General features: G+C 44.3%; 2 protein-coding genes across 7 annotated transcripts; one reads left to right on the forward strand and one right to left on the reverse strand.

The window, feature by feature from the left end:
* The first annotated feature begins 504 nt into the window (after nucleotides 1–504).
* Nucleotides 505–25,833, forward strand: C13H12orf43 (chromosome 13 C12orf43 homolog). Of its 5 annotated transcripts, none has more exons than XM_063351268.1 (9): nucleotides 505–835; nucleotides 1,229–1,274; nucleotides 1,996–2,118; nucleotides 2,761–2,834; nucleotides 3,150–3,240; nucleotides 3,655–4,026; nucleotides 11,109–11,261; nucleotides 17,961–18,150; nucleotides 23,804–23,932. In XM_063351268.1, exons 1-6 carry the CDS (start codon nucleotides 703–705, stop codon nucleotides 4,001–4,003), a joined length of 816 nt encoding a protein of 271 aa, XP_063207338.1. In that variant the 5' UTR covers nucleotides 505–702; the 3' UTR covers nucleotides 4,004–4,026; nucleotides 11,109–11,261; nucleotides 17,961–18,150; nucleotides 23,804–23,932. The 5 variants fall into 5 exon arrangements, with proteins under 5 accessions (XP_063207338.1, XP_063207334.1, XP_063207337.1 ...); XM_063351269.1 differs by having other exon boundaries at nucleotides 509–835; nucleotides 1,996–2,094; XM_063351264.1 differs by lacking the exon at nucleotides 11,109–11,261.
* HNF1A (HNF1 homeobox A) lies at nucleotides 5,451–23,807 on the reverse strand. 2 transcript variants are annotated; one of them, XM_063351263.1, is made up of 10 exons: nucleotides 21,829–23,807; nucleotides 14,614–14,813; nucleotides 13,519–13,705; nucleotides 12,961–13,199; nucleotides 12,021–12,178; nucleotides 9,978–10,179; nucleotides 8,508–8,699; nucleotides 8,101–8,222; nucleotides 7,662–7,803; nucleotides 5,451–7,070 (listed from the first exon to the last, which is right to left on the reverse strand). In XM_063351263.1, exons 1-10 carry the CDS (start codon nucleotides 22,161–22,163, stop codon nucleotides 6,943–6,945), a joined length of 1,905 nt encoding a protein of 634 aa, XP_063207333.1. In that variant the 5' UTR covers nucleotides 22,164–23,807; the 3' UTR covers nucleotides 5,451–6,942. The 2 variants fall into 2 exon arrangements, with proteins under 2 accessions (XP_063207333.1, XP_063207332.1); XM_063351262.1 differs by lacking the exons at nucleotides 5,451–7,070; nucleotides 7,662–7,803 and having other exon boundaries at nucleotides 7,819–8,222.
* Nucleotides 25,834–27,284: the final 1,451 nt, after the last annotated feature.

Consider the following 27,284-nt stretch of genomic DNA (forward strand, 5'->3'; position numbering starts at 1 on the left):
AAAGATGCGGAGACAGGCAGTGAGTAAGATTGGGTGAATGGAAGGGGCAGTGTACAAGAATAAAATGAACATTTTAATCTTGTTTACAGCTAAGGTTAATAGGAGGGGAACAGACTTACTTAAAGCAGTGGGTCAGTTGGAGAATATACGTGGGACATTCAGATTTACTCCCATTGGCAAAGAATAATTACATTTCCCCTGCCAGAGGTGGCATTTTTGCCTGATCCGTTTTACATATCTTAATGAATCTTGTGTCTCTCGTATCTTTTCTTGCCTGCTTTTGAGGGATAACTTCTTACCGCTGATGGATCCCATCCTCCCTCACGCTTCCATGGCGGGAGATCTTTGTGCTTTGTGCTGACTCTCCACCAAAAACTTAACATTTGAGCGCTGTCAGTCAGTATTTCTGAAGCAGTGAAATTACGATATGCAGGCTGATACAAAGAGCCAGCATAAATACTCAGTTTTTTCACAGTTCTGCATACGACACCCGGCTCCTCGCCGTTCACTCATTCCCAGCCGTTCTTGGTTGTGGGGAAGACCTGGGGGAGGCCTCTTTCAGGGAGAAATGAGGAATGGGGGGAGCCCCGCCGCCGCCATCTTGTGGGAGGCCGCCCCGGAGGACTACAGCCCCCAGCGTGCTTCGCGCGCGCCCCCAGGACTACAGCGCCCAGCGTGCCCCGCGGCCGTCGTGCCTCCAAGATGGCGGCGCCCAGGGGCGACTCGGGCCCTGAGACGGACACGGACTCGGACAGCAGCGGCGAGGCGGCAGCGCGGTTCCGGGAGGCCGCCTGGGATTGCGCTGCGCAGGCGGCGGCGGTGCTGCTGCGCGGCGGTAAGGGTCGGCGGTCAGCTGGGCTCTGCTCTCTCCTCCCCGCCGGTCTGGGCCGAGCCCCTCCTGCCCCGGGGGAGCGGTGGTCAGGAGGGGGAACGCTCTGCCTTTTCGGGGGCCGCCGGCGCCCAGGGGAGCCGAGGCGGGGCTCTGGGACGGGGGCGATGCGCGGCCTCCCGCCGGGACCGGAGGCCCTTCCCGGGCGGGTTGTCTGCTACAGCCCGGCCAGTGGGAAGTTTCCTTTTCCCCAAAAACTGTTTCTCCCCGAAGGTGGGCGTGGATAATCATTATTCTTTCAGGCATGATTCTTTATGCTCTAGAAGAGGTTTAAGAGGTCATTAAAGAGGTCCTGGTCGCAGGTCTTTTAAACTTGCCTTTACCTTCTTCCTTTGCCAGGTGGCTTTAAAAAGGATCGGTCACAGCCCGCTCAGCCTAGCCTAAGGTATTTTTGCTTCTGGTTTCAGACTTATGCTTCACTGAAGAAAAAAAATAATGGATGTTATATTTGTGCTACTTATGGTTAATGCCTTCCTACTGGAAGGGCCTGTTCTGTTTTATGAATTAGTCCAACTGTAATCTGAAATGATGCTTAAATGTGAAAAAGCTAATAGTTTTTTTCAGTATGTTTCTCATCCTTCTGGAAGCGGGGGAATATAGAAGTTGAAAACTTACTACTACTGTCAGTTACAGCATTAGTTCTAGGTGTCAGAAATCTCCCAACTCTGCAAGTGTCCCGTGAAGGAATGAGTACGGTTACATATAAAAAAAATATTTATCTTCAAAAAATAATTTGCTGTCAGCCAGGCAACTTAATAAAATCCTTTCTCCTGGGACAGGTTTTGCATGAGTTGTGGCAACGTACACAGGAACTACATGCAAGACAAGGGATGTCCTGATGTAATTTATTTGCTTTTGTAGGCTATTTTGATGAGAAAAATCACTCAATTACTATATATGATGGAGATGGCTAAATAATGTTTAGCTCACTCTTGGGAACTGAATGTTACTACTGAGCTATTTTCCATCTTTGTTAGCAGTCTTTCCTATCAAGTATAAATGGAGTACTAGAGGGTAGGAGATTTTACCGTCCCACATCTCCTGTTTGGGCGAGAGCACCAGATGTTATTGGCCTTGAAAGAGGTAACCATTGTTATTTTAAACAGGCGTGAGGTGAATGGCCATGATGAGGATGGAAACGAGCTACAGACGACACCAGAGTTCAGAGCACACGTTGCGAAGAAACTAGGAGCAATGCTAGACGGGTATTGGCAAGCGATACTAAAAAAGTTTGTTCTATGTGTCAAATACGTTGATGCTTTTGCGTGATAAAAACAAGAGATTCAAGATCTGAGTGCAACCTGGAGAAGTCATTTCTCTTATTGCTTCCTTCATTCCTGTATTTAATGCAAACTTCCAACGTTATGTGAACTAACGTGGGCCATGTGCTGTGCCCCTCTGGTAAAGGCTCCCTGCGCAGCACTGCCTGTCTCCATTTCCCTCTCTGGTAAATGGGTTGTGGGGAGGAAAAAGTAAAATTTGTGTGCCTTAGCGCTTTCATCATTTAAAGGCCAGCATGAGAATCTTTCATTTGTTCTTACAACCTAAACCAATGCCTGATTCAAAGTTGTGCTGGCAGTATGCCTCTGACTGGGCTGCTGCCATCTTTATTTATTGTGTAAATATGGCCCTGGAGAACTAGAATTCCTGGTGTTTAGACTTGGCTTTAGAAGCGCTGCTTCTAAGTTATTCTTGTGGCATGCATTGCTAAGGAGAGAAGGCATGGTCTACTCTGAAAGCAGGGAGGCGAGATAGCTTCACTAAGGAAAAAAAAGCTATGTAACATCTTAGAGTCTTGTTTCCTAGACATACCCAACTCTGGCGCAGTTTGCACAAATGTGTCTAAGATCTGACTGGGTTTTTCTGTTTAGTTTCATCACTGTCTTGAAGGACTCATCAGGACCTTCACAAACTTCTGTGCAATGGTCTGACTCTGGAGATGATGGTGAGTTGTAGTCACAGCCATTGTGGCTGTTATGCGACGTTAGTTAAATGATGACAAGTGGGATGGATCCTGTCTATTGCTGGTTGTACACCCAACCGACTAAGCATTTGCAGTAGAAGAATTTCTGTTAGTGCCCATGAAGGCTGTTACTTTGAAGCTGTGGTCTCTGAGACCTGACTCCTCTCAGTCCCCAATAATTCCTGTCAGGCGCTATAGGGATACAGTAACAGCAGTGAGGCTTCCCAGGGAGATTACTGTTGATTGCTTTCACCTCTATTTTATATCGTGGCTAAAATTCCCTTATACATATTTTAGGATTTCGCCTCTTCTCTTCCTCTGTCCCGGGAGACTGTGGGAAATTGGAGCCTTGCCCTGCAGCAAAGAGGAGACAGCCGTCTAGCTCCAGGTGGGGTGTTGTCAGCTGCTTTGCTCATGAACTACTATTGCATCCCACATTTTAGAGGCAGCTGAGACTTGAAGGGGAATAGGAAGCTGAAGAGCTTAAGAAGTGTGTATTTATGACTCCTATATTTGACTAAAGCAGATATTTTTTGTTTGTTTGTTTCTCTCTTTTCCTTTTTTTTTTTTTTAGTGCTGAGGAACTAGAAGTGTTTGTGGGAGGTGTTCTTTCCTCTCCTAGTATGTGTAAAGATCACCTCATCCTTCAAACTGGTTAAATACTACCTGTAGGTATTGGAGTCTTGGAGCCACTGGGTGTTGGTCAGGTGTTCTCATCTTGGATTACTCTGCTGTTTTGCTCTTTGGGTGAATTCAAGGCAAAAGCGTAATATAACTTCCTTCCCTTTTGTTACCTTTCCAGTGACACGGACAGTGACCAAGAGTGGCAAAGGTACCAAGAGGCTGCTGTGTCAGCCGCAGACATTCTGAAGCAAAGTGGTTTTCCTGTGCTGTCCCAGGATTCCAGCCGGGATCAGAGTCAGGGTTACGTAGAGCACAGCCAGAAAAAAAAGAAGAAAAAGAAAACTGGGGGAGAGAACAATATTCAAGGGAAAATAATATACTCAGCAGAGTGTGACCAGATCAGCAAAGATTTGCCACGGTTGGTGTCTGTAAATGGACAGCATGAAAGACAGGACAGCAATCATACAGAGAACTCAGCGTTGCCAGGAGTCATGAAGAAGAAAAAGAAGAAGAAAAAAAGAGAATGAAGATTTTGCTCTGTGAACGGCAGGTGGTTATGATGGATGAAGGATGCTGGAAAAAAACTAAGAAAAAGAGTTGCTGCAGATGAGGGAAAATTAATGGGCAAAGCTTCTGTTCTAAAAGCTCAGTGGCCTGAGAGTCTAATTAAGTGACTCCCTATGTTGTTGGCATCCCTTGGGGAAGGGAACATTGTTCTCCTAGCACAGCAGTTATCTGTGCTGCTCCTTATGCAGACCTAGGGTAAAAGGATTAAAAACTGTGTGCAGATTTGCATGACAGAGGGATATAATCATAGCTGCATCCCTCCTGGTCTGTTCCTTCACATCATGAAACCAAATCTTGTGCCCTGGAGAAAGTATGTGATGAATTGAATTTGGTTTACATGGCAACAGGTGATCAACTCCTTTTTCTGTTTGCCGCCTCCTAGATGCCTACTAAGAATAGCTCCAGCCTGTGGGAGACTCATTTATCAAAAGCATCCTGTCAGATATCAGGGCCCCCTTATTTTTTTCCTGTGATCGTCATAACAATCTGTTGTTGAAACCTGCCGTGTTACTAATCCCTCTGTAATCTGCACCTCTCCAGGGCCCCTGCATTAAACAGTGTGCAGTGAGCTTCAGAGTTGTTATGAATAGGTAGTTCTGTTCAAGTTATGTCCTTTGAAATTTCTTTTCATGTATTTTTTTTATGGCATTTGTTATTAAATTCTACTACGCTATTAGTCTTATTTAATTTGGGAGGTTTTGAACAACAGTGGCTTTCTTGCTGTATTCCGATGGCTCCCCCAGCAGAGATAAGGGTGGCTGAAGACGGCTCTTTAGTTGCTTGGTGATCAATGCTGTGAAATTGCTGTGGGAAGGACTGAAATCTTAACTTGAGAGTCCCTGTGTCTCAGACCTTATTTTGGCTGATTATGACTTTTATCTCTCTGAAATACAGTGGGTTTTGGTAGTTTTCAGTATGGCTCTTAGTCCATTTATACTTTAGTTCCAGTATTTCAGGAAACGACCTGTTACTGGATAAATACTCTTCTGTTTTTAAGATTGTTGGGTTTCAGTAGCTCTAACTCATCTGCCCTATTCAGGAGGCAAGAAAGCCAGATTAGAGAAACCAAAATAATGAACTGTTGCTCTCTGAGCGTGGGAAAACCCGAGATGTTTTCTTTCCTACTGCTGTTTTTTAATCAAGAAAATACAGTTGGCATCCAAAAATGGAAAAGCTAAGTAGAAAATTGGCTTGTAATCTAACCGAATGTGCCAGCAGAAATTACTTGTTTTACGTAAGGCCAGTTAAAGCTTCACTATATTGAAGCTAGCACCTGGGGTTTCAAAGGCATAGTGGTCTAAAAATTATCCTTTGACTTGTTTTATGATGATTGTTTTTATGCTAAGTGGAAGTTGTATGTATTTGCAAGTGATGCACATGGTAGATTGGGAAACAATTATAGGATAAAATTCCTCACAGAATCAAGTTACTTGAAATTAGTCTCTGATGGTGGATAGTATGTAGAGGAAGATCATATCAATACAAACTGTAATGGACATCTGCAATTTTGAAATTTCCACATATAATTTGACGAGTTTGCTGTTGGGTTTTTTCTGTTTAAATTCTCCCTGATATCTCAGCCTTTTAAGATGAGTCTTGAGCACTTCCTAGTCTTGAGGATTTTTGTCCATTTCACAGTTGAAAGAATAGCTCTGTTTTGGTCACAGTGACAAAAACATGTTAATTAGGGCTTTTTTCCTGTTTGGCTAGTGACATATCAGTGATGTGAAGGTTGAGAGTAAATAGCGAAAAGAGGAATGATTAGAAGAGGAATTATATAAGTAGATCCTTAGGGCTAAAAACCTTCACTTAGTGCAAGTAAGACTCTTAGACCCCAGGGTAATTATTTGCATATCAAGAACTACGAAATCTAACCTACAGGGAAGCTAAGAATTAAGCGTGTTCTGTAAAATGAATCCAAGCTGATGTCTTTATAGAGAAAAATGGGAGGATGTTCTTTGTGGAGCATGGGAACCCCCCAGGTGTTGTGCAGTGTCGGGGACTTGTGGAGAATGCCATCCCCCGGCTCATTCCGCGACACATGAGATGAGAATCTACGTGGTTAATGCAGGGAACTGGAATCTCCTTGCTGCTGTTAAACTTTAATTTCTGCATTTAAAACAAAGCAGACCTATATCAAAAATAACCAAGCCATTTCCACTAGGATAGCATGATTTTAAAGCAGGTCATTTTTAACTGAGAATGTTTGGTATTTTTGTAGTTAAGTAAAGGATTTCTAGCTTGTAGTCAGTGATCCCATACTGACAGGTTTGTGCCAAGCCATTCCTGAATCTGTTTCTTGGTGAATTTCCTTGCAATGGGGAACCAGGTTCTCTCACTCTTGCCTCCAAGATACTATTGTTTCTCATAGTTCCCATTGGTGCTTCTTTCCAGCAAAGGAGGTGGGTGTTTTAAAGATGGTGTCCCTTCTTTGGCAGCTCAGCTTTGCTCTTTCCTGCACAGCTTAGTCTGGTGTTCACAGGTTTGTACAGGTCCAGTTTGATGAAGGCTGAGCAGAATGAAAGTCCCATCCATACCCTGGCATTTTTGCCGTCTTGCATCCCATCTCTTGATGGGATTCCTTCTTGGGCGGACACAAAAGGACATCTGGTCGTTCTAGGCTGGCTTGTGGTGTTTGGGTTTGCTTGGATTTTTTTGGGCAGTGGATTTTAGCAGTCCTGGCTTCATCTTTCCATGGCTTCTCTCTTGAGCCTGAGACATCTTCTCTCATGGAGGCAGCTGAGTAAGGGATTTGTATGATGCAGTAGGGGATGTAGATCAGCTGAGCGCAGCAGCCGTTCCTTCCCGTGGAAGGCAGCGGTGACAGTGATGGCAAACACAGTTGGAGTTGCACCTGACAGGCTGGTCATGGCAGTCACCCTTGAGCCTGCTGTCTTGGTTACTGAGTGGAGGATGCCATCTGCGTGGAGATGAAGGTCTCGATGACATTGTGAGTGGATGGCAGCAGCTGACTGTGGCTGTTGGTGGAGTCAGAGCTTTGGTACAGCACCAGGCTGCTGGAGGACACTGTCAAAGACACAGACAGAAGTTAAGTACAAATTCTTACTGCTGTCCTTTATCTTGTGTGCACACACTCACATTTCCAGCATGACTAAAACCTCCCGGCATGGGGGCATAACTACTGTTTTTTAGTTTGTGTGCCATTATATACCCACCTCAAGTACAAAGCTGGCCTGAAGGTATTGACAGTGGCAGGGAGTTCAGATTTGAGGATTCTAGATTGTTAATATCCTAGTTCTTCTCTTAAGATCAGGAAGATCCAACTGGAGTCTTCACAAGGGTGTCTTGGGCTTTTCAGCCTTGAAGACTACCTGCAGGATTGGCTATGCATGGACACTGATTTTTGTCAATATTTTTAAGGTTATTTTCTTCCCTAGATTCTGAAGAAGGGTCCCATTTCCACAGTCTGGCCTTACACAGCCTGCACAGACTGTTCTGAATCTTTCCCTTGTACCAGCTTTTCAATCCACCTAAGACACTGGTAGAACCCTCTTAGAGAATGGTGAGCCCCAGTTACCATTTTCTGTCTGGGTTTTACAGTGTTGACAAGAGAAATGGCAATACGTGATTTAAGATAACGGTGGCTGCTGCTCTTACCGGCAGGGCTGGAGGTGAGGCGAGGGCCTGGCTGAAGGTGCTGGATGGTTGTGTCTTGGTTCTGTAAATGTATCGTTGGTGCCTGCGACACTGGCGTATGCATCCCAGACTCTGTGTGAGTCTCCGACTCAGATGTGAATGCCTAGAGAAAAGAAAGTTAACAGTGCCTGGTTTCCACATCCCTTCTAACAGGCATGAGAGAAGAGTGAGCAGGTGCTGTTTCCAAGGAGATTAAATCCTCCTTGATGACGCAGTGAAGAGCTTGCTCTAATGCCTCCAGTATTGCAGCTAGTACCAGCAAGGCGAGGAGATAAGAAAGATCATCCTGCTCGGATGGCATAAACCACACACCCAAAAACTCTTTGACAGGCAAGGAGGTACCTGCAGACTGGTGCGGTTCTAAGGTTGGGGAACAAAGGCATGTGCTAAAGGCTGTTACCTGTTTAGTTGGTGTCAGGTTAGTCAGGGTGCTGAGATTGGCTGTATCTGTTATCACCATGGTTTGTGGTAAGAGGCCTGTATGTGTGTATTGGGCCACTTCAGACTTGGGGCCGTAGAGAGCTGTGCATGAAAGAAAACAACATCATGTGGATGCTGGAGCTTTGCATGAGGCTACTTTGGCTGAGTTGTTCTCCTCATGCACGTGGACCTGCTGTCTGTCTCTGAAACAGTGGGAGTGGAGGGACAGGGAGATGAATGCAAGAAGAAAGTAATTTCATAATTAAAGCAACAATAGTAGAAGAGGAGAATAGAGTGCTGCAAGCCCAAGGACCCACAAAATGCTCCAGAACAGAGCCTTTTTTTTTGTTTGTTTGTTTGCTTGAGCAAATGAATTCACGTTCTTACCGTGAGGGTTCTGTATCTGGGCCATGGTAGCCATGAAGGGGCTCTGGTTGATGTGGCTCTGGACCTGCTGCATGAGGGGCTGCTGGTAGGATGGGTGCAGTTGCTGGGAGAACTGGACGGGCTGCAGGGTAGTGAGGCTGCTCCCCATGCTGTTTATTACAGGCACGCTCTGGGGCTGGGTTGAGGCCAGGCCTGAAAAACAAGGACTGATGACAGTAGTGTCATGTACTATGGGAGGAACGTGGCTGCTCTGCAATAGGGGCGTCTGAAGTAGTCATTGTGGCAGGCCTGTCGTCGCAGGGTGATTTTGGATCCTGCTTGTCAGGTGTTCTGTTTGTTACCTGTGATTATGAATAGAATTCATGCCTGTGAAAATGAAGTGGTGGTGTGCAAAACGTGCAATGCAGACAGGTACCATAAAACCTCCTCTGACTTCCAGTGTTTGTTCCTGTGTACATCCTTGTGTACCAGTATAGGTCACTTTCCCATTTAGTGACTTCCACTGGGGAGGCCTTCCTTAGAAGTAAACTCAGAGCATCATCTCCTGTCCACTTTATTTTATTCTTCTTTTATGAAGCTGTTGGCAGCAGAGGGAACTATGCTGTAGCTGTCCGGCCACATGGAACGAAGGTTAAGCTCATTTCACTTGGGCTGCCAAGTTACGGAATTTGAACCAGTGAGAAAGAGGTAGAAGGTTTCACACAGTAGTACCCATTTCCCACGACTGTCCAGACCGATTCGTGTAAATCAGGAAGTCTCTCCAGCACTGAGAGACTTCCACTGTGTGGAAATCTCCAATTTTTTTGTTTCTTTGTTTGCACAAAATTAGAACCATATCATAATCTTGGGTATAAATGAGGAAGTGGAAATTAATTCACAGCTGTCACCATGGAACAAAATAAGGCCTCTTTCTTCCTGGGAAGAAAGTGTAAGAGTAGTGTATACATTTTATTTTCTTATCTAATGAGATGCAGTTTGGCAGTAGACTAGTCTTGTAGTGAAAAGAAATCTCATACAAGTCCAGAAGTGAAAAATATTTTAAAAAATAGTAATTACTGCTGTAGGTTCCCAAAGCATATGCTGTTCTTTGCAGGAAGCAGAACAGGATGTTTTGGCTTTCAAGCACTATGAATATGCTTCAGTTTTCATACTTTTAAGGAAGCATTACATTTATATTTAGGAAGCAAAACAAAACATTGGCATAGGAAAAGACTGCAAAAGTCCCTTTCTCTTAAGATGTGGATTTGTGTGCAACTTAATTCTAAAATGAGTAAGGAACATTGTCCCTCAATTCCACTGTTACTTGTAAGTAGTGCTGCTGAAGTTCCTTAGTGCTTGCGATAATTTCCCTGGGTTCGTATCACTGACAACTTAGTACTTTTTGTCTCTGAAAATGAGGCAGGTAATTCTAACACAGATAGCTCTTTATCTGAATCCTGATAAGCAGAGTCATTACAGAACGCTACTCACCTATCACCAGGGTGGAGGCACCTGTGTTGGTGAATGCTGGTCCTAGGGATGAGGTCTCGCCAGCTCCAATTGCCATTACACCCGGCAGTGATGCCATGATAAGGTTCTGAGTTTGCTGGCTCAGTGCATGTGGATTTTGCTCTAGGCTGTGCAGGGCAGTCAGGGTGCTGACAGGAGGGAGAGTTCCTCCAGGACCTGAGACCTGTGTGAAAAGAGGACTGTGAAAATGCCATCTGCAGGAAATTGAGTGTGGCGAGTCCCAAAGCTGTAATAAATGTCCTTCTCCCTCTTCTGACCTGTTCTGACTGCCTGCTCACTAGAAGGACTTTACTTGCTTGTCTGGAGTCTCCTCATGCTTATCAATTAACTAGCAAAGGTCTGCTGTTGAAATACTTAGAGTAAATCCTTGCTGTTTTAGTTCTTTCATGTTTAAGAAATCATAAGGACTTTACAAACAAGAACGAGATTAGTCCCACTGCATTCTCTGTAGGGAAAGTTTATCTTCTGTTTTACAGCTGAGGGTAGATGATGATGCTCAGGTAATTTTACACGGTAACTTTAGCTGCAGAGTTCACCACAGAATTCAGGAGTTCCTCTTTTCTTGTTCACCTTTTCCTCCGAGAAATTACTGTAACTTCATGGAATCATCATAGAATCATAGAATGTGTTGGGTTGGAAAGGGACCATTAAAGGTCACTCTGAAGGGAAGAGAAACTTCCCTTTCTCTGAGGAAGTGTCTTTTATTGGCCAGTGAGTTTTCGGTTTGAGATTTTAAAGGAGTTGCTGAAAAGTTTCCTTAGACCTTTTTCTTATACAGGCTGCATTACCTGGCAGTTGCCTGCCGTTAGAGGGGAAATGTACCTGGTAGACAGGACTGTTTTGTGCTTGGGTGTCTCACTGATTCAGTCTGTCCTTGAGTCATTGAGAAATTTAATAACTTGACTGTTTTCTCAGCCTCTGAAACGAACCATGTAACCTGTGTCTATGCTCTAATGGGGTTTTGAGTTTGCAAGGCCCTTTGGAGACCTGTAGTTGAAGTACTGTGGAACAGCAAAATAGCATTCTAATAATTTGGCTGACAGAGAAAGTTCAATACCTTTTATTATACTCTTTTTTTTTTTCTCCCCTTAGACAAAAAGCTGTAAGGAATCTCTAGTAAGAGTAACGACCAACAGCTTAAACGGCAGGACAGATCACCTTTATCAATTTAGAAGTCAGCTGTAGAAGATTTTCAGCATCTCATGAAAGACTTTTTCTTCAGGAAGAGACCAGAAAGCCAGCAAAGTGAGTGACTGACCGACGAGATCTAAATTGAACTAATTTATAGCGAATGTAATTTTGCCCCAGGCCACTATGTGCTAATGCAAACTTCTTCCACCTGTTTCCCTGTAAGCAAGGGAACATGTGCAAACTGGAAATGATCAGTCATGTAGTTCTAGTGCTTCGTTACTAATTGTCTGGGAAAAGGTGTAGTCAAATCTCAAAAGGAAATTTACTTTGAGAAGGCAGATTGCTACAATCTAGATATCCAGTGAATGTCTCAATGGTATGTGCTGCATACAGGCTCTTGGGCTTTATTTTTACAGCTAAGATAGGTGTAAGTACGGGTCTGTGTTCTGTTAATCCCATTGGTGTCTGATCAGCTATCTTGAGATGTGCAGAGTTCAAATGAGAGTTGGAGACGAGATGACGAGAATCTCACTGGGGAAAGGAAGAGAGAATGGGGTTTCCTGGGAAGAAGGAAATCATGTCATACCTTGCACTCTGTTTTTTCAGAATAGATTGTTTTGACTTATCGTAAGGAAATGCCTACACTGCTTGCTTTCGTGCTCTAATACCTGCCCTCACCAGTAGTCTAGAGGGCACATGTATCTCAGAGGGCTCATGTTACATGGTCAGTGCAAAGGGGCTATGTAATATCTCTATAAGAAGATGGTTTAGAGAGTATTCTAGGAAAATCTCCTTCTGAATAGTCCATATTGTGACCACAGGCAGAGGACCTGATTTCCTCCAGTCATCAGAACTTAAGTATACATCACTTACCAGCTTAGTGTCTGTGCTCAGTAGGTTCTGGCTGGGCTCCAGTCCAGGGGGAGAAACCTGATGCAGGATGGTTTGGGTGGTCACCATGGAGCTGTTCCCATGGTGGTTGCTGCTGGAGGACTCTGCCTCGCTGGCTGGCTGCTGGTTGTACCTCACTCCTGCATCACCACAGGGGGGAAACAGGTTGTCAAAAATGAGAAACTGAGAAAACTTTGTCAAGTGCTAAATTCAGTTTCCTTCGCAGGCGCTTGCGTTTAGATATTTAAGGCAGGGACAAGGTGGGTAGTAGGGGAACTGGGAGAACAGGCATTCTTGCCACCCTGCCCTGGCTTTCCTCTGTAACTTGGCACAGTTGCTTCCTCAAACACTGACTGAGGTATGGCTGTGTGCGCTGCATGGAGCAAGCAGGATTCACTAGAAACCACCCCTCTGGATGTGGGTGTAGAGAGGAGAGAGTCTCAGTGAGATCACCTCTTCCCAGAGTGACAGCAATTACCAGCTCTGGCCTATGAAGGTGAAAAAGCTCTGCTCTTTTTGGATAACCTTTCCTGATGCCTGAAAAGTCAGTCACAGAGTCTGATGGTCCTGATATTTATTGGAAACAGGACACACGTGAGTGAAAGGATGGCAGCCAGTGGATGACTCCTTGAAAGGGGATTACTGCCTGCCAGCCGTGAGGGAGTGCGGGATGTCAAAGAGTAAGTGAGGAGATTTGGCTGAAAGTTCTGTTACTGAATTTTGTCACCCTTGCTGTTCCAGCCCCTCTCCTCACTCTGAGACATGGTCTCTTTGTCAGCGGTGCCCTTCTCTTGTACCAAGTCTGCTTTTTCTGTCTCTAGATTCACCTCCTAAAGGTCTGAACTTGTGAGATAGTTTTGGTGACTGAGTTTGGGTAGGTTCACTGGTGTCTCTTTCGGATCTCCATCTAGTTGTTTCTTACCGTGAACTTTGTTGGGTGAGAGAGCAGATGGTGGCTGGAGGGAGGAAGAGTTGTGAGGAGTTAGAGGAGGAGCAGGGGTAGGCTGTGGTCCACTGAAGGTGTCCATGGCCAGCTTGTGCCGGAAAGCCTCCTCCTTCCTGCGATTGGCAAACCAGTTGTAAACTCTGACCTCTGTCACCAGGTTTGAGCCCAGTCCCTGGGCCTGAGATGGGGAAACACCTCTCTGAATACACTCTGCTCTGTTGGGGGAAAGCACAAGAAGAGCCTTGCTGAGCCAGGCTTAGTCAGAGAGACAAAGTAAGTGTGCAGCCCCAAAGTGGCTGTGGTCTGGCACACTGTGTGGAAGGATCTGCCAGGTACAGCAAGACGTGAGGCATTACTGATCCTTTGTGGACAGTGAATGCTCAGTTGTGGCATTTCATTCAGACGTGGCTGGTGTCAGTGGTGATATCCACTGCTGTACCGTTAGCCTGCCTCTCATAGGCCCTAGCAAACACCAAGAACACAGAGAGGCCCTGCTGTGAGCCGTCTTCCTCAAAGCCAGATAGCTATCTTTACCTGTTGCACTCTTCCACCAGCGCCTCCCTCTCTTCTTTGCTGGGGTTTTTCTGTCTCTCATAGGCTTGGAACAGGATCTGTTGTGAGGCAGGACCCCACTTAAAGCGGTTTCTTCTTCCCTTCTTGGTGGGCAGGTCATCTCCCATGGGCTCCTCTGTCAGGATACCCTGGCCAGCATGTGTGAATTCTGCAGGCACAAAGGGGCAAGGGAATTTGCTTTCTGGAAGCATTTCCAATAGTTTTGTTTATTGAGTGCCTAGCAGGCCTAGTGCAGCTTACCCTTGGAGAATATCTCATACAAGACGGAGGGTTGAATATAAATGGGTTGGAAATAAAGTTCCATAATCTGCTAAAACTGGGAAGATGTTCCTATCAGGACCATAGTTACCCGTCCTTTCTCTTGCATGCATTGCATCTATGCTCCCACCTTGGAGTAGTGAAAGCAAATGCAGCTGAGTTTAGAGTCAGCATGACCGGAGTCCTGCTTTCTAAAACCATCCAAAGGCCAAATATCTAATTTTACTTGCAACCCACCAATACAAAATTAAGAAAGAGACAGATTCTAGACGGGCTCATGAATGTAGAAGTTCATGCTGCACAGAAGGGTTCCCAGTGGGTCCCTGCAATGAAGGGGCTCAGAGGGCGTGAGGTGACGGCCCACAATGGTTTTTCACATGAGGTGATAGCCACAGTGGTTTTTTGCAGTAAGGACAGCAGCCTGCTGCTTTGGGCAGCTAGAGGAACTGTTGCTTTAGCTGAAATTGCAAACGCATAGTTCTTGGGCAGACTGCTTTAGTCTGAGGATGGGTGTAGAACTCTTAATTGCAGATGGGGAGTGTTAGTTTGCTTCTCTCTAGCCAAATGGAGGGCAGGGTGGGTGGCTGCAGGCTACCTCACGAGGAAGTGTTTTTCCATGTAGTGTTTGGTTCACCTCACCACCTAGACTTCTCTAAGCTTCCTGCTAAAAGTGGCTTTTCCTTCCATTTTTCCTTGGTAAAACAGGGTAAAACAGGTAAAACAGGGAGTAAGGATTAGTAAGGGAGAGCAGCGGCCTTTATGAAATTGAGATGGGAGAACAGTTGTTGCCATACTTACGCTGGGCCACCTCTCGCTGCTTGCGGACATACCAGGTGTAGAGGGCTGCCCTTTTTTGGGTTTTCATGGGAGTGCCCTTGTTGAGGTGTTGTGAGAGGTGAGATTGGTTCAGACCAGTAGTGTCCACCACCTCACGCTGAGGGATGTTGTGCTGCTGGAGGTAGGATTTCACCATCTTTGCTACTCGCCAGGGATCCTCTCTATAAGGAAGAGAAAACACTTCTCAGGAGAGAGAGATCTGTCACCTGCACTCAGCAGATGTGGATTCCAAGGAAGTGCACTAGGACCTCCTGAGGTGCACCTTGTGTGCCAGTCATCACCATTGTAGTTGGTGAGGCCAGAGTGTTAACTGAGTGCATAAGAGAAAGCTGCTCCTCAGTGTGGTGCCTTGTTCGGTTTTGACTCTGCATTCAGGGTAAAAACTGCACGGTATTGGAAATGAAGTGCAAAAGGCACTTTGATCTCCCTGTAAAAGGGGACTCTGGTTATTGAGGAAATTTCCCAATACATAGCCATAGTCTTGGCTGTCTGTGCTCATTTGGATACAAGGTTTTGGCCTGTTCAGTCTAAGCAATTGTCATCTGTAAATGATAGAAAGTGCTGACCAGTGATGTGAGCAAGGAATGGACCTTTCTGCTGGAAAGTAATATGAATGTAAAGCATTTTTACTGCTAGTCAGAAATGGTATGAGGAGGGAAGTGATGTTGCGTTTCCGTATTCAGTTGGATGTTTTATGACTACAGATCTGTTTTTCAGAATTGACATTTCTCTTCCCGTTCCCTACATACCTGTTCTTCTCTATCCCCCTTTCTTTAAGGCATAGATGTTTGGGATAGATGCACTTAATTTTCCAAGATAGATTCATTGTGATATTAGGCTGAACGCAGCTCATGCCCTGATTCTGGTCCAGGTTGGGTTGCCTTGCAATAATTCAAGAAATGAAAACAAGTTTTCATTATCCTGTCACATGACAGTGACATACGCATACGTATACACCCAGCCACCCAGGATTATGTTCTTGCACGTTTGCTAGTGTTATTCAAACACATTGATTCACATCTAGATCCAGCGTCTAAATGCAATAAAGAACAGGCAAACCACTAATTCCTCCCATCGCCACCCTCCTTTGGGGTAACAGCTGAGCGAATCGACCTATTTGAGACCTACTCAGAAAACTTGAGAAGCTAATCTGATTCAGGATTTCATAATGAATGTAAATCTCTGATTTTTAGTATCTCCTATTAGAATATCCATGAAGGCTCCTAAGGAAAATAGAAAAACCATGACTTTGACTTTTTTGTGTGTATTGACTTCACCAGAGCTGAAAATCGCAGCAGAAATAGAAGGATGTGAAACCAGGCAGTCTGGATTCAGACAGTGCAGGAGCCTCTCTACAGAAAAACCTTAAGTTCAGTTTTAACAAAGAGCATCCTTCTGTGTTTTTCTCTGTGAAATGTCTCGTGGAAATGGTTTGCATGCTGTAGAAATACACTGGTGTCACATCCAACACCAGCATCAAAGGAGCAGTGCGGGGGGGAAGGTACCCAGTATTATGCAGAAACCGTCACAAGAACACAGGTCTGAGCAACAGGCAACAACTGTACTGTTCATTGCTTTGTTGACTCAGGAGGTTGACAGAGGCTGCAGAGTGATAAGGAGGACAAAGTCCACACCTGTTCTCTCAGTACAAACACCCTTATCTCTGTTCCCCAGCAGCCTCTCGCCCGGTGGCTGGATAGTCCAAGGAGCAAGCTCCACTGCAGTTAAAGTGTGACAGAAGCAGTGTCAGTTACAGCTTTCTGAAGGACCTGCTTTCTTAAAATAGGAACATTTGTTTCTCTTTTATGATGGGTCACTTGCAGTAGAGGCTTGTATTTTCTAGCTTCTTCCCTTAACCATCTTTGTCTTTCAAATGCCTTAAATTGGGCTGAACTTACAAAAGCGTTTCTTTCCTTAGTGTGTTTTTTTTTTTTCCTCTTTTTTTTCTGCTCTCCAAACCAAGGACCAGTCTGCTCCCTTTGTATTTGTGATAGTCTAGCCAGCACCTGCACCCTGAATTTGTTACACAAGTCCCTATATAAAGGAGAAAAGGCTCCAACGTGGAACCTCTGGTCTCTTAGATTTGCGTTCTGGCTCAGATGGGAAGAGGAAGGACTGGGTTACCACTGATGGAAACCTCTGTTACATGTTGATTTCCTTCCTGCACCCCAATCATGAGTCACTTTGGCCTCCCCTGTTGAGACCCTCACTTCTTTGTGATAGGAATAAAGCGGGAAGTATCTGTGAGTCTCTTCTCGCAGTGGCTGAAGCCCTGTGGTTTTTCCTGTTGTCTTTTGAGACAAAGCAGGGAGCTTTGTGAGGCAAAACAGTGCAGGGGAATCTTAGTACAGTATGATTCCATAGGACAGTCGTATGAAAGCCTAGCTGCTCTGTACATGGTCAAGCACAGGCTGTAACATCAATGCAGCTATTCCTTTAGGCCCAAGGCTCCATCACAGAAAAAGCAATGGCAATTGGTCAGCTGAACCCCCGCATGAACCATTGCCCAAATACACAGTCCCACCTGCGTGAGCCTTCACCATTGACTAAAACATCATAAATTGAAACCTTCGCTCTTCCACTGGTGGTAAGATTGTTACTGACAGTCAGAGGGTAGGATTTCACCCTAAACATAGTTTTCCTGTTTGTAGTTGCACTAAAATCTCAATTGCTTCAGTGCGTCAGAACTGCAGAAATGGGTCTGCATTGCTCCTTGAGCTCTCCTTTTCTATCTCCAAGCCTGTTTTTTGCTTTTTAGCATCCCTTTCTCCCCAGATGCAAGTTGCCTCCCCATTCCTCTCTTATTCTTTGAAGTCTAACCTCCATCACGAAATTCTTCTCACACAGTTAGTTTTTACTTCTTCTAAGTCTTGCTCTCCTGCTGTCAGTTGCTTCTTGTCACCTGAGCATAGCCCCTGTCTCTGGCCCATCTTAGCCACAGGGGCCTGGGTCCTCTCTCCATACCGGCTTCCCATTTTCTTAGTTCTGAGGTCACTTTTTAAGGGCGTTTTCACCTCCCTTTTGTTACCTGAACAATAAGTAACCCAGGTAGTTAGTTATAAACTCAAAGGGAACAAGAGGCTGGTTGATAATTTATAGCAACATCTCAAATTTAAATGGAAAGTAAATATCAAGTTGTTAGCATTAAAGAAAACCCATTCCAGAGAGCTGGAGATGTAACATTCAGGGGACCTTCTCCCTCCTTCACTCTTCCTGACTTTTCTCTTTCTTTTTCCTTTGTTCCTTTCTTTCCCCCCTTCTTCCTCATTCTCTCTGTCTGCCCTTCTTTCCTCTTCTCGGATTCTCAGGCAAGAGAAGCCTTCATTTCCCTGAGGTGGGTTCTGAATTGCTGCTTTGGACCAGACCTTGCTTAAACAGAGGTTCAGAGTTCCGAAATGCACAGGACCATCCTCTGGCCCTTTCCTCTGGAGCCTGCTGCACAGCCCTCACTGATGTCAGTGCACAGCCTGGAGCCGGGCTAGGCAGAGAGCAGGGAAGGTAAGACCATCCCGGCAGGGTTCCTTTTTATTGAACGTGGCCTGGTTTGCCTCATCTTGGTTTATATGTGGAAATGGAAGGGGTGTGGCAGCTTCATCTCCAGATTCCCCAGCCAGAGCCATTCTAAGACACTGCTTACATGGGGAAAAGACTGAACCTTTATCATTATATCTTTGTTTTCTTTTTTTCCTCATGGAAAACACGCTTTTATCCCTGTCTCCAGGGGAAATCTGTTGCTTATCTCAATTTCATTCTTTCCTAATGGAATTTCACCCCTTGCCCAATAGGTGAATTGTTGCTATACCTCTCTCCATTTGCTGTACCTGTGCGAGTATGATCTGTCCCTTCCCCCAGGTAGCCTCTCTCTTGCTTTCTACTCTGGGGAGTATCTGGGAATTACTCCACACAGCTCCATCTCCCTACTGAGTTATTTAATCTTTATCATAGATGCAATTTGTTTTCTGTGGGGGTGTGATCTGGAAAGAATGGTATTATTCAAACTGTAAATCTATGGAAGATCAGTGAGACAACAGAGTACGGGACAAAATGAAAGGATGTTAATTCCTCACTAAAGAAACCTATATCTGAGCTGCCTTTAGCATTTTTTTTCTGTAGGGACAAAATAATCAATGCCCACAGGTGCACCTGGTCCTGTGGGCGTTTCTTCTTGCATCCTGTTTTACTCAGCTTTGACTATTGCTTTCCAAACTGGGGTTTGAACTTTAGCGGTCCTGTGAGAACATACTTGGTCTCTTGGTGCTGTTGTTTTTTCCCTTTCCAGCTCCTGGAAAGCCTAGCAACGGACACTTCCCTGATTCTACTTTCTAAGCACTGGCTGCAGTTACCACAAAGACTTCCTTGTATCACTAATAGCTGCCCACAAGTCAATCTCGCTGCTAAAATGTGGTCTACAGTATTAGACCAGGAATTGTTAATAATGCCCAAGGAGGCTTCTGCCTAGAGGCAGAACTGTCTCCATCTGGTTTCTGGATTTGAAATCCTGGTGTAGATGCTGAAATAGCTTTACAAGCATTGAAATTTTACTGTGAATCCCTGGGCGTGGAGATTCTTGTCTATCTTCCTTTTATCTATTACTGGGAGTGATTTCTATTATAGACTGTTCTGCCCTGTCTCACAATATTTACAATAGTATTTTAAGGATGTTACCTTTAGGCATCTATTAATAGAAAGGTTTGTTCTTAAAAAACAAAAAAAGTTTATTAGTAGGTAACAACTGCTTACATATTATCAAACCCTGATACTGGTTCAGGTGCTTGGAATAGATTCTCAGACATACAGGTGCTTTTTTTTTTTTTTTTACGTCTTTGACCAGAAATTTGAAGCATGTCAATACAGACTTACTATTATTTTCATTTTACCTTGACTAATTTTGATCTATTATGTTCCTCCCTGGGTATACTCCTAACCTTTTGCTGAAACTGAGGCTTCTTGTCCCCTCATACTGTCCTCAACAGAAGTGAATTTCTCTATCCTGTGATATCGGAGACTGATGAAAGAAAACTCGTTTCAGAATAAAGCTTTGCAATTAAGACCCAGTGTGAGGCTTAGGAGATCCACGTTCTTGCCCAGTCCTCTCTGCACCGTCTTAGGGTTTTTAGGTAGGTCATAGATTCTCTCTGTGCCTCAGTTCCCGTTTGTTAACTGGGAATACTGCTCAACTGACCGTCTTGAGAGAGATGTGAGACACCGCATTGGAAAGCATTAACATCACAGGTTTGCAAGAGAGGGAAGGCTGTTGTGCTGACCCTGGTAGTAAGCACAGGAAAGACTGTCAGCAAGGTCCTAGAAAGGCAGGGAGGATCAGAAACCGGAATTCATGCTGAAGTGAAGGTGTCAGGAAGGAATTCCCTCCATCCATGTGCCTGTTCCTAAATCACAGCAGATGGCACTTACAGTCCTGCTTCACCCATTCATTACAGAAAATGGGACAAAGCCGGGTGCTCTTCTTCAAGGCTTCCTTTGTGGAGATACATATGATAAACCATCAGAAGTTAATGATCAAAAAGCTTATCGGGGATTTTTCATCTATAAATTTATAAGACAAAAGAGAAATAATAAAGCCATTGGATAATTAGTAACTAGCCAGGGCCCGCCCGGTGCCACTGGGCTCAAACTACCCCAAGACCTGTACGCAGACTCAGGAAGATGAGAAGGAGACAAGGATGAAGTGAAGAAAAAGCGTGGAAGGGAGAGAGAGAACTGACCAAGAAGACAACAAAATGGGAGGGACAGCAGTGGAGACGAAAGTGAGGAGAGAAGGGAAATATGCAGAAAGAATGGGAAAGAGGTAAAGGGAACAGAGGAGGTGAAAAGATGTGACGGAGCTGGAAGTGGGGAAGAGATGAGACGTACTGGGCCAGAAAGAAGACTGAATTATTGGGAATGTTTTCCCCACCCAGGTAAGAGCTGATCCAGTGGATTTTCCTCTTGTGGGTACTGTGGAGTCATCAACTCGCAACCTGCCAGGGAGCTTTTTTCTCCTAAGTATTTACAGTGAATACTAACTCTCCTCATGCTGTTTTTCTAGCTCTGGCCTTTTGTGTTGGGATTTGATGTTTGCTTCTTGTTGTTACATTTTATGTTAATTTCCTTTGCACGTGAAAGGGAGAGATCAGAAAGCCTGAGAAATTCTCTAGATGGATTTTAGTTTTAGTGAAGACTTTAAGTGCAGGATGTTACTGCATCTTTTTGCCTTCTATCAGCTTGTCATTTCAAAATACCCCCAAAACAGACAGGCAAGATTCTACTTCTGTTGTGATAGATAGGTGGGTTGGAACTGATCCTTGCTTGGATAAACCTCTTAGGTTGCTCATGAGAATTGTATCCCAGCAAGAGTCCCAAATGGGAATCCTGGTGAATGTTTCTCTGAGTTTGTAATGAGGCTTATTGGTTTGGGGAACTCTTCCTGTCTTTTGATTTCAAAAGCACTTGTATGCAAAGATGAATTTGTGCAGCCCTAAAACCTGTACTTGTTGCTGCATATGTACTTTGTAGTTGTGACACGCAGTGGATGGTAGAATAGAGCATTCTGCCCAGGTTTTAACCTCTGCATGTATTTGGTGTGTGTTCTTTCTACAAGAAAAATCCCCACTGAAGTCGGGAGAACCTTGCACTCAATAAGAATTACAAGAACAAGTTCTCTTGATTTGTCTTTGACCAATAATCTATAGCAAACCCCAGTAAAATTAACAATATTAATGTCCTTAAATATAGTAGGGAAACATTACAACTTCACTTTACCATACATCCTCAGGCAAATATAGTATCAGTTAAGAGTGACCAGCTTTTTTCTCTTTATTTTTTTTCCCCTCCCCTGATGACTGAAATTGTGAATCCTATTAAAAATTTAAATCCAACATTCAGTCAGAGAGATGCAAGTTATACAGGCCTCGGACTGTTCTGAAGCCTGATAATATAAGCACTTCAAATATGTAATCAGGCTCCGTGGCTCCCTTCATGCGTTTTATGTGAGATGAAAGGAAAGTCTGAACATTTATAAAGAATTCGGGAAGTGTTTTGGGGCTGCTAGTTCTTGCGTGGATGAAGACTGTCTCTGTGCAGTTGGATCAACCGTAGATACCCGGGACACTGAGCGGAAAGGGGAAAGGAAAAGAAATTTAGAGGAAGAGCATAAGAAAGCAGCAAATCTGTCCTTACTGTAATAGTCTTTCCACCACAGCCTTCTGGTGAGCAGCCTCCTCAGGGCTCAAGTTTTCCAGCTCCTTCAGTATTGGAGGGGTAAATTCCTCCCCATCATCAGAGGTTTCATCTTCTGATAACCTGGACTCCCCCATTCCGTTGGGGAGGTTGGGGATGTCGGCACAGGGTTCCCCTTTCTCTGTCTGGAGGGCGTTGATAGCGCGCTGACTTTCACTCTGGAGCATGTAGGGTTCCACTTCGCTCAGCGCCTTGATCAGGGTCTCCTTGGTTAGCCCCGACTCCAGCAGCGCTCCCAGCAGCTCCACTTGAAGATGACTCAGCTTCGAGACCATGGTCTTCAGGCTGGTGTCTCTTGGATTTGAAATTCGGGTTATCCTGCTTCCAGCTTCCCTACACCATGTTCCTGAGGTAACACGCTCGACTGTCAGGAGAGTGGGCACAGCACAGCCTCCCGCCTTTACGCCCCCCCAAAAAAAACAAAATACAAAATTGAGCCACTTCAGACCCCCCACGACTGTCCTGAGCCAGTGCTGATAAAGGGACCCTTGGCTATCTGTTTACATTGGAGCAATGTAAATTCTCCAAGGTTCATATTTATCTGTGTGCTTAGCAAGTTACTGAACTTTGGACTTCAGCACTGCAGCAGCAGTTCACAAAGTGCAGAGGGAGAGAAAGCAGGGGGAGGGGGAAAGGGAGGGAAGCAGAAGAGAGAAGGAGGGTAAAATGAAAAGATAGAAGGTCTGCAGCATGGAAAAGCAAGCTATTGAAAGAACAGTAGGAAAATGAGGATGGAGAAATGCAGCCCCAATAGTTTTAGAGAAGGAAGGAGGTGGAGGACCCAAAAGGAAGAGAGGTGTTTGGCTGTGCCCAGTTCACGAGAAGGTGCTGCTGTTGGAAGATCGCAGAGCCTGCTCAGAGCGCTGGCAGTCATGAGGGTCAGCCAGTCTCAGCACCTGCCAAGGGCTTTGGGCTGAGAGAAGGCCCCATGGGCAGCTTCACTAGCCTTTGTGCAACCCCCCAGCAGAGAAGTGTGACTTATGGCTTTGTATGGATGTTCCCAAGACTCATAGGATATTCTGGAGCTCCATCTGACTTCTGTGGCAGAGCATCAAGTGTTAAATGATTCTTTCACTTCTGGCTCTGGCTTGCTGGCTATCTTGATATGCAAATCCATTATAACTTGCTATGTTTATTGCTTAATTGATGAGCAGGAGCGGTGTACCCACATAATTTGGGGGATTACAGGGCTTGCCCCACTCAGCTTGTGATTCAAGCATGTGATAAAGAATAGCCCTGGGTGTTGGTTCATGCTGAAAGTCCCTGCCCTATCATCAATCGTCCTTCTGCTTCTGACAAGTGCTCTGAGCAGGCTTGAGGTTACCATTTATCATCTACCTCCAGCCCCTCTTGATACCAGCCCAGCTCTAAGGTTCTGCTTCCACCTGTTGGGTGACTTCGTAAACCATGCTTGCTAGCTCAGCTGGACTCACTTATATTCATTCATATGTTTATATTTCACTGCTCTATCTACTTTAAGTGGCTAAATTAGGGAATAACTTGATGTGGACTTGATGCACAAGCATCTCATGCAAATGATTCCTTCTGTGATCGACAGGAGGATTTAAAACTATTGTCCCAATGGAGGTTTCCTAGGGGCAGCTACTTGTCTCTCTTTATATGCTCCCATCAAGCCTAAACTAGGAGGAGCCTAGTAGGACTGTCCCCAAACTGAGCAGTGTCCCAAGACAACGCTGCAGAGTGACCTTGGCCCCTGTTTTCCCTTTGTGGGCACCATTAGCCATGCTCTCCAGGCTCATGCTGACGACAACGTGCCAAGTCAGCAGCTGAAGGACAGAGCTCCTTTGCAGATTGTACCCCCTGCTCCCTCCAGGCACAGCACGCTGGGGTCGGGCTGCTGGGCTGGCTGACTCTTTCAACCAGGACTCTTGTTAACTGTTCGCTTCTGTTTCAGATGGCATCTGCACCCAGAGTACCAGGTCTCCTCGCTGCAGAGAGTTAAAAAAGCTTCGATGGATACAGAAGACTCTCTTTGTGTGGCTAAAAAGAAGTGACAATTTGGAGTCCGTGTAAAAATATTTAATGTAAGAAATTTTCATGTGAACATTAGCACAAAGACATGTTTAGTTTCTAAAGACTTTTTTTTTTTTTGGTCATACTCTTAGGAAAGAGTATTGTGAGCTTCTTTTGGCATTTTCCTATTGATGTTTTGGTACAATTTCCACGCATTTTATTTTTTATTACAATTTTTCTAACATCACCCCCCCTCCCCAGACGTTCTGGCTGATAACAGTAATTGTCAATTATAATGACAATATCCCAACCATGACATAGAGTTTTTGCATGATACATCCTTATAATTCAAGGATTTCGCAAACAGAGACAACAAATTGTGAGCCTCCTGCAGTATGTGACAGAGGAGACTCTGTCATACTGTGTTACTTATTTCTGTCTTCCTTTGGCATACTGATTTCTTTTATCTAAACTGAGATGGAAAATATTACCATTCTTGTCTAAAAGATTGTCCAGTCTATGTTCTCTAAGTATATACACACCTGTCGTACACTTGAGGGGGGATGAGGACACAGGCCATTGAGTTTAGACAAAGTACAGCAATATTTGTCAAGGGAAACTGTAAAGAGAAGAAAACATAGCAACAAATTATCTGTCTATATTGTGTGGTTTCAAGGATTCCTTATGCACTCAGAAGTCCTGTTGCTTCTGCTTGCCTTGAAGACCTTCAGCTGCAGAGGCTTTTAAAACAGGCTGTCTTGAAACCAGTCAACTTTGAAGTCCATAAAACCAGAAATGAACATCTGTTTGTATGTTAGGACCTCACTGAATGCTACAACTGGATGCCATGTGGAGAATCCTTAGCTGAATATGGAAACCTTTCAAATACTGAGGAGGAGGTAAATATTCTCTGTCACTTTATCCTGAAGGGCTTTTTCCGTTGGTCTATTAGAATTGTCCGTTTTAAACTGTTGGAGCCTGGACAATTAACAAAACAAGAAGTAGACTTCTGCACTGTCAACTTCATGTTCACTGTAACCTGCCAGACTGTGCTAGTGAATGGTTCACCGCTTCATTATGTATTTCAGATTCCTCAAGTATTTCATTAAGTATTTCAGATGCTTTTCAGTGTTTCTTAAACATTATAAATTTCGAGCAGTCAGACTGAACGTTTGGGAAGCAGGAAGGAGACTTTTGCTGTGAATTAACCAGCACCCCTGTTTTACACCCTGGCACTAAGAATTGCAGTATCGTGTTTCTCAGATTATTACAAGTGCCGCAATATGCAGTTGAGAGGTAATAAGAATAGCAGAGGTCAGGGGTGGAAGCTGCAAAGCTTTAACCAGATAGATTATAACTCTAGTAGTAGAGCGAGAGCTAAATTGTAGAGTGCCATAATCCAGACAGCAGCATTCTCCTGTAACTGAATTGTACTTACGGATTTTGCCTTGAGGATGAATATTTGAAAGAAAAGGACTTGGTTTTGCTATACTCGTTTTCAGCTATTAACAGTGCTAAGTATATGTTGATTTCCTTAATTCCAACAATTTGCTGGGCCATGACTTGATTCTCAAATCACCCTGACTAACCTGATCTTAGTAATGGTGATAGGGGAAACTTTTGAAGTTTGAAGACACCGAGTGATACGTGCTTGGTTTTCTTATGTTTGCAGTATCAGCTTTTGTATTTTTTTTTTCCTGCAGAATTGCTTGGTTTTCCTTAGGTGTAATTAATATGATGGTTGAGACCCCTCAAATTCAGTGCTTCACTGACAAGACATAAGCAGCTTTACAATGCTAAACTGGTCAGCTTAATAGCAGGCTTACGAACGATGTTACATTAACAAAGCAGTTTGAAGAAATACACCAATTAGTAATCACAAGAAGTCTGATTTCTATTTTATTTTAATGGGAAATTTAATAAAGATTATTTACTATGTCCAACTACTTTGCGTTGTCCTACATACACTTAAATACAATTTCTGAAGGGGGGGATTCTGCCCCTCTGCTCTGCTCTGGTGAGACCCCACGTGCAGTGCCGCGTCCAGCTGTGGAACCCCCAACATAAGAAGGACATGGACCTGTTGGAGCAAGTCCAGAAGAGGCCAGGATGATCAGAGGGCTGGAGTTCCCGAAGCCTGACTTCTTGTATCAACACCATTCTCACCTTTGATGTTTTAATTCACTTAATAATGGATATAATTCAGTATACGTGATGAAAAATACAGTAATTTGCTGGGATAAAGCCAGTCTAACATGGCTTCAAGGAGCATACAGAGAAGGAAAAAACCCTAAATATACTCATAATAAAATGCTAGCAGAGGGAGCCTGTACAATTCCATGAACACAGTGGTAAAATTTCCATTGGCAAAAGAAACACAGAGAAATGGTTCTTTTAATAATTCTTCACCATTTTACTGTTCTTCCTGCTGAGACTGCTAAATGCTCTATTGGCCTGAATGACATTAACATCACTCCCTCCTTGAAATGAGAGCTGTTATTATCATGTTCACCCTTAGTTCTGTGGTTGGGGAAAAGAAAGCTACGCAAGTACCAAAACTGATTATTATTTGTGTATGGGGAGCTTAGAATCGAATGGAACACAAGGATTGTGAAAAATAAGAGATAATTGGCATTTATATGCTGTTTTCATTGGGTTGGATTTCAGTTATTTGTGCAAGCCCTGAGTATCTCGGTGGGAAAGGACTCACTTGAATACATAGTTTTAATGTCCCAAATATTTACCTATTTATGTTTTGATTTATTAGTCTTAGTTGTAAATATGTGATTATAATTGAAAATGTGATTTTACAGAGAAGGAAGCCGGTTTTTTTCATTGGTGCCTCCTTCCCTACTTTCAGTAGTACAAACAGAAGCAGAACAACCAAAACTGCCAGAGCCAAGAAATGGGGGGCAAGGCTACCTTTTGACTGAGACACTGGAATAACTTCCCAAGTTTCTTCTTGCCACTGTTTGCAGGGTTCAGTTGCATTCAGAAGAAATGTTTTACTCTTTATCTCTAAAAACAACATTTGTTAAGCTTTGGGAGTCTTGGTGAAACTGAGGGAAAGGTGTAACAACCATTAAGAACTGACCTGGATGCAGAGCTAGAAGGTGTGATAATGCCAGAGGGCATATTGGGTTTAAATTTATAGATGCTCCCTCTATATTCCTCTTCCCGTATGGGGGAACAGGACTGCGTCCTTCTTCCCAGGCATCCATCTCGTCCCCCTTCACTCACTCGCTGTTTCTACCATCAGGGCGAGGATGAGATTGGAGAGCAGGAGTGGCTCCGGAGTTACTGAAGGAGTTTCCCACTAGGTGGTAGTGAAGAGAATCGTGTCGCACATACTGGTCAGTGCACGTTTTGATTTTTTTTTATCGACGGGAATCCCACAAGGATCTTTGAAGCAGAACAGTCTA

The sequence above is a fragment of the Chroicocephalus ridibundus genome, chromosome 13, assembly GCF_963924245.1.
Source record: "Chroicocephalus ridibundus chromosome 13, bChrRid1.1, whole genome shotgun sequence".
In the NCBI taxonomy this organism is placed as follows: Eukaryota; Metazoa; Chordata; class Aves; order Charadriiformes; family Laridae; genus Chroicocephalus; species Chroicocephalus ridibundus.

Coding starts and splice junctions, on each gene's coding strand:
- C13H12orf43 (XM_063351268.1), top strand. CDS start 703: ATGGCGGCGCCCAGGGGCGACTCGGGCCCTGAGACGGACACGGACTCG. Junction 836..1,228: donor GGCGGTGCTGCTGCGCGGCG/GTAAGGGTCGGC, acceptor TTCCTTTGCCAG/GTGGCTTTAAAAAGGATCGG. Junction 2,835..3,149: donor GTCTGACTCTGGAGATGATG/GTGAGTTGTAGT, acceptor TACATATTTTAG/GATTTCGCCTCTTCTCTTCC.
- HNF1A (XM_063351262.1), bottom strand. CDS start 22,163: ATGGTCTCGAAGCTGAGTCATCTTCAAGTGGAGCTGCTGGGAGCGCTG. Junction 14,814..21,828: donor GTGGTGGAAAGACTATTACA/GTAAGGACAGAT, acceptor TCTTCCTTATAG/AGAGGATCCCTGGCGAGTAG. Junction 10,180..12,020: donor TGAGCACAGACACTAAGCTG/GTAAGTGATGTA, acceptor CTTTTCACACAG/GTCTCAGGTCCTGGAGGAAC.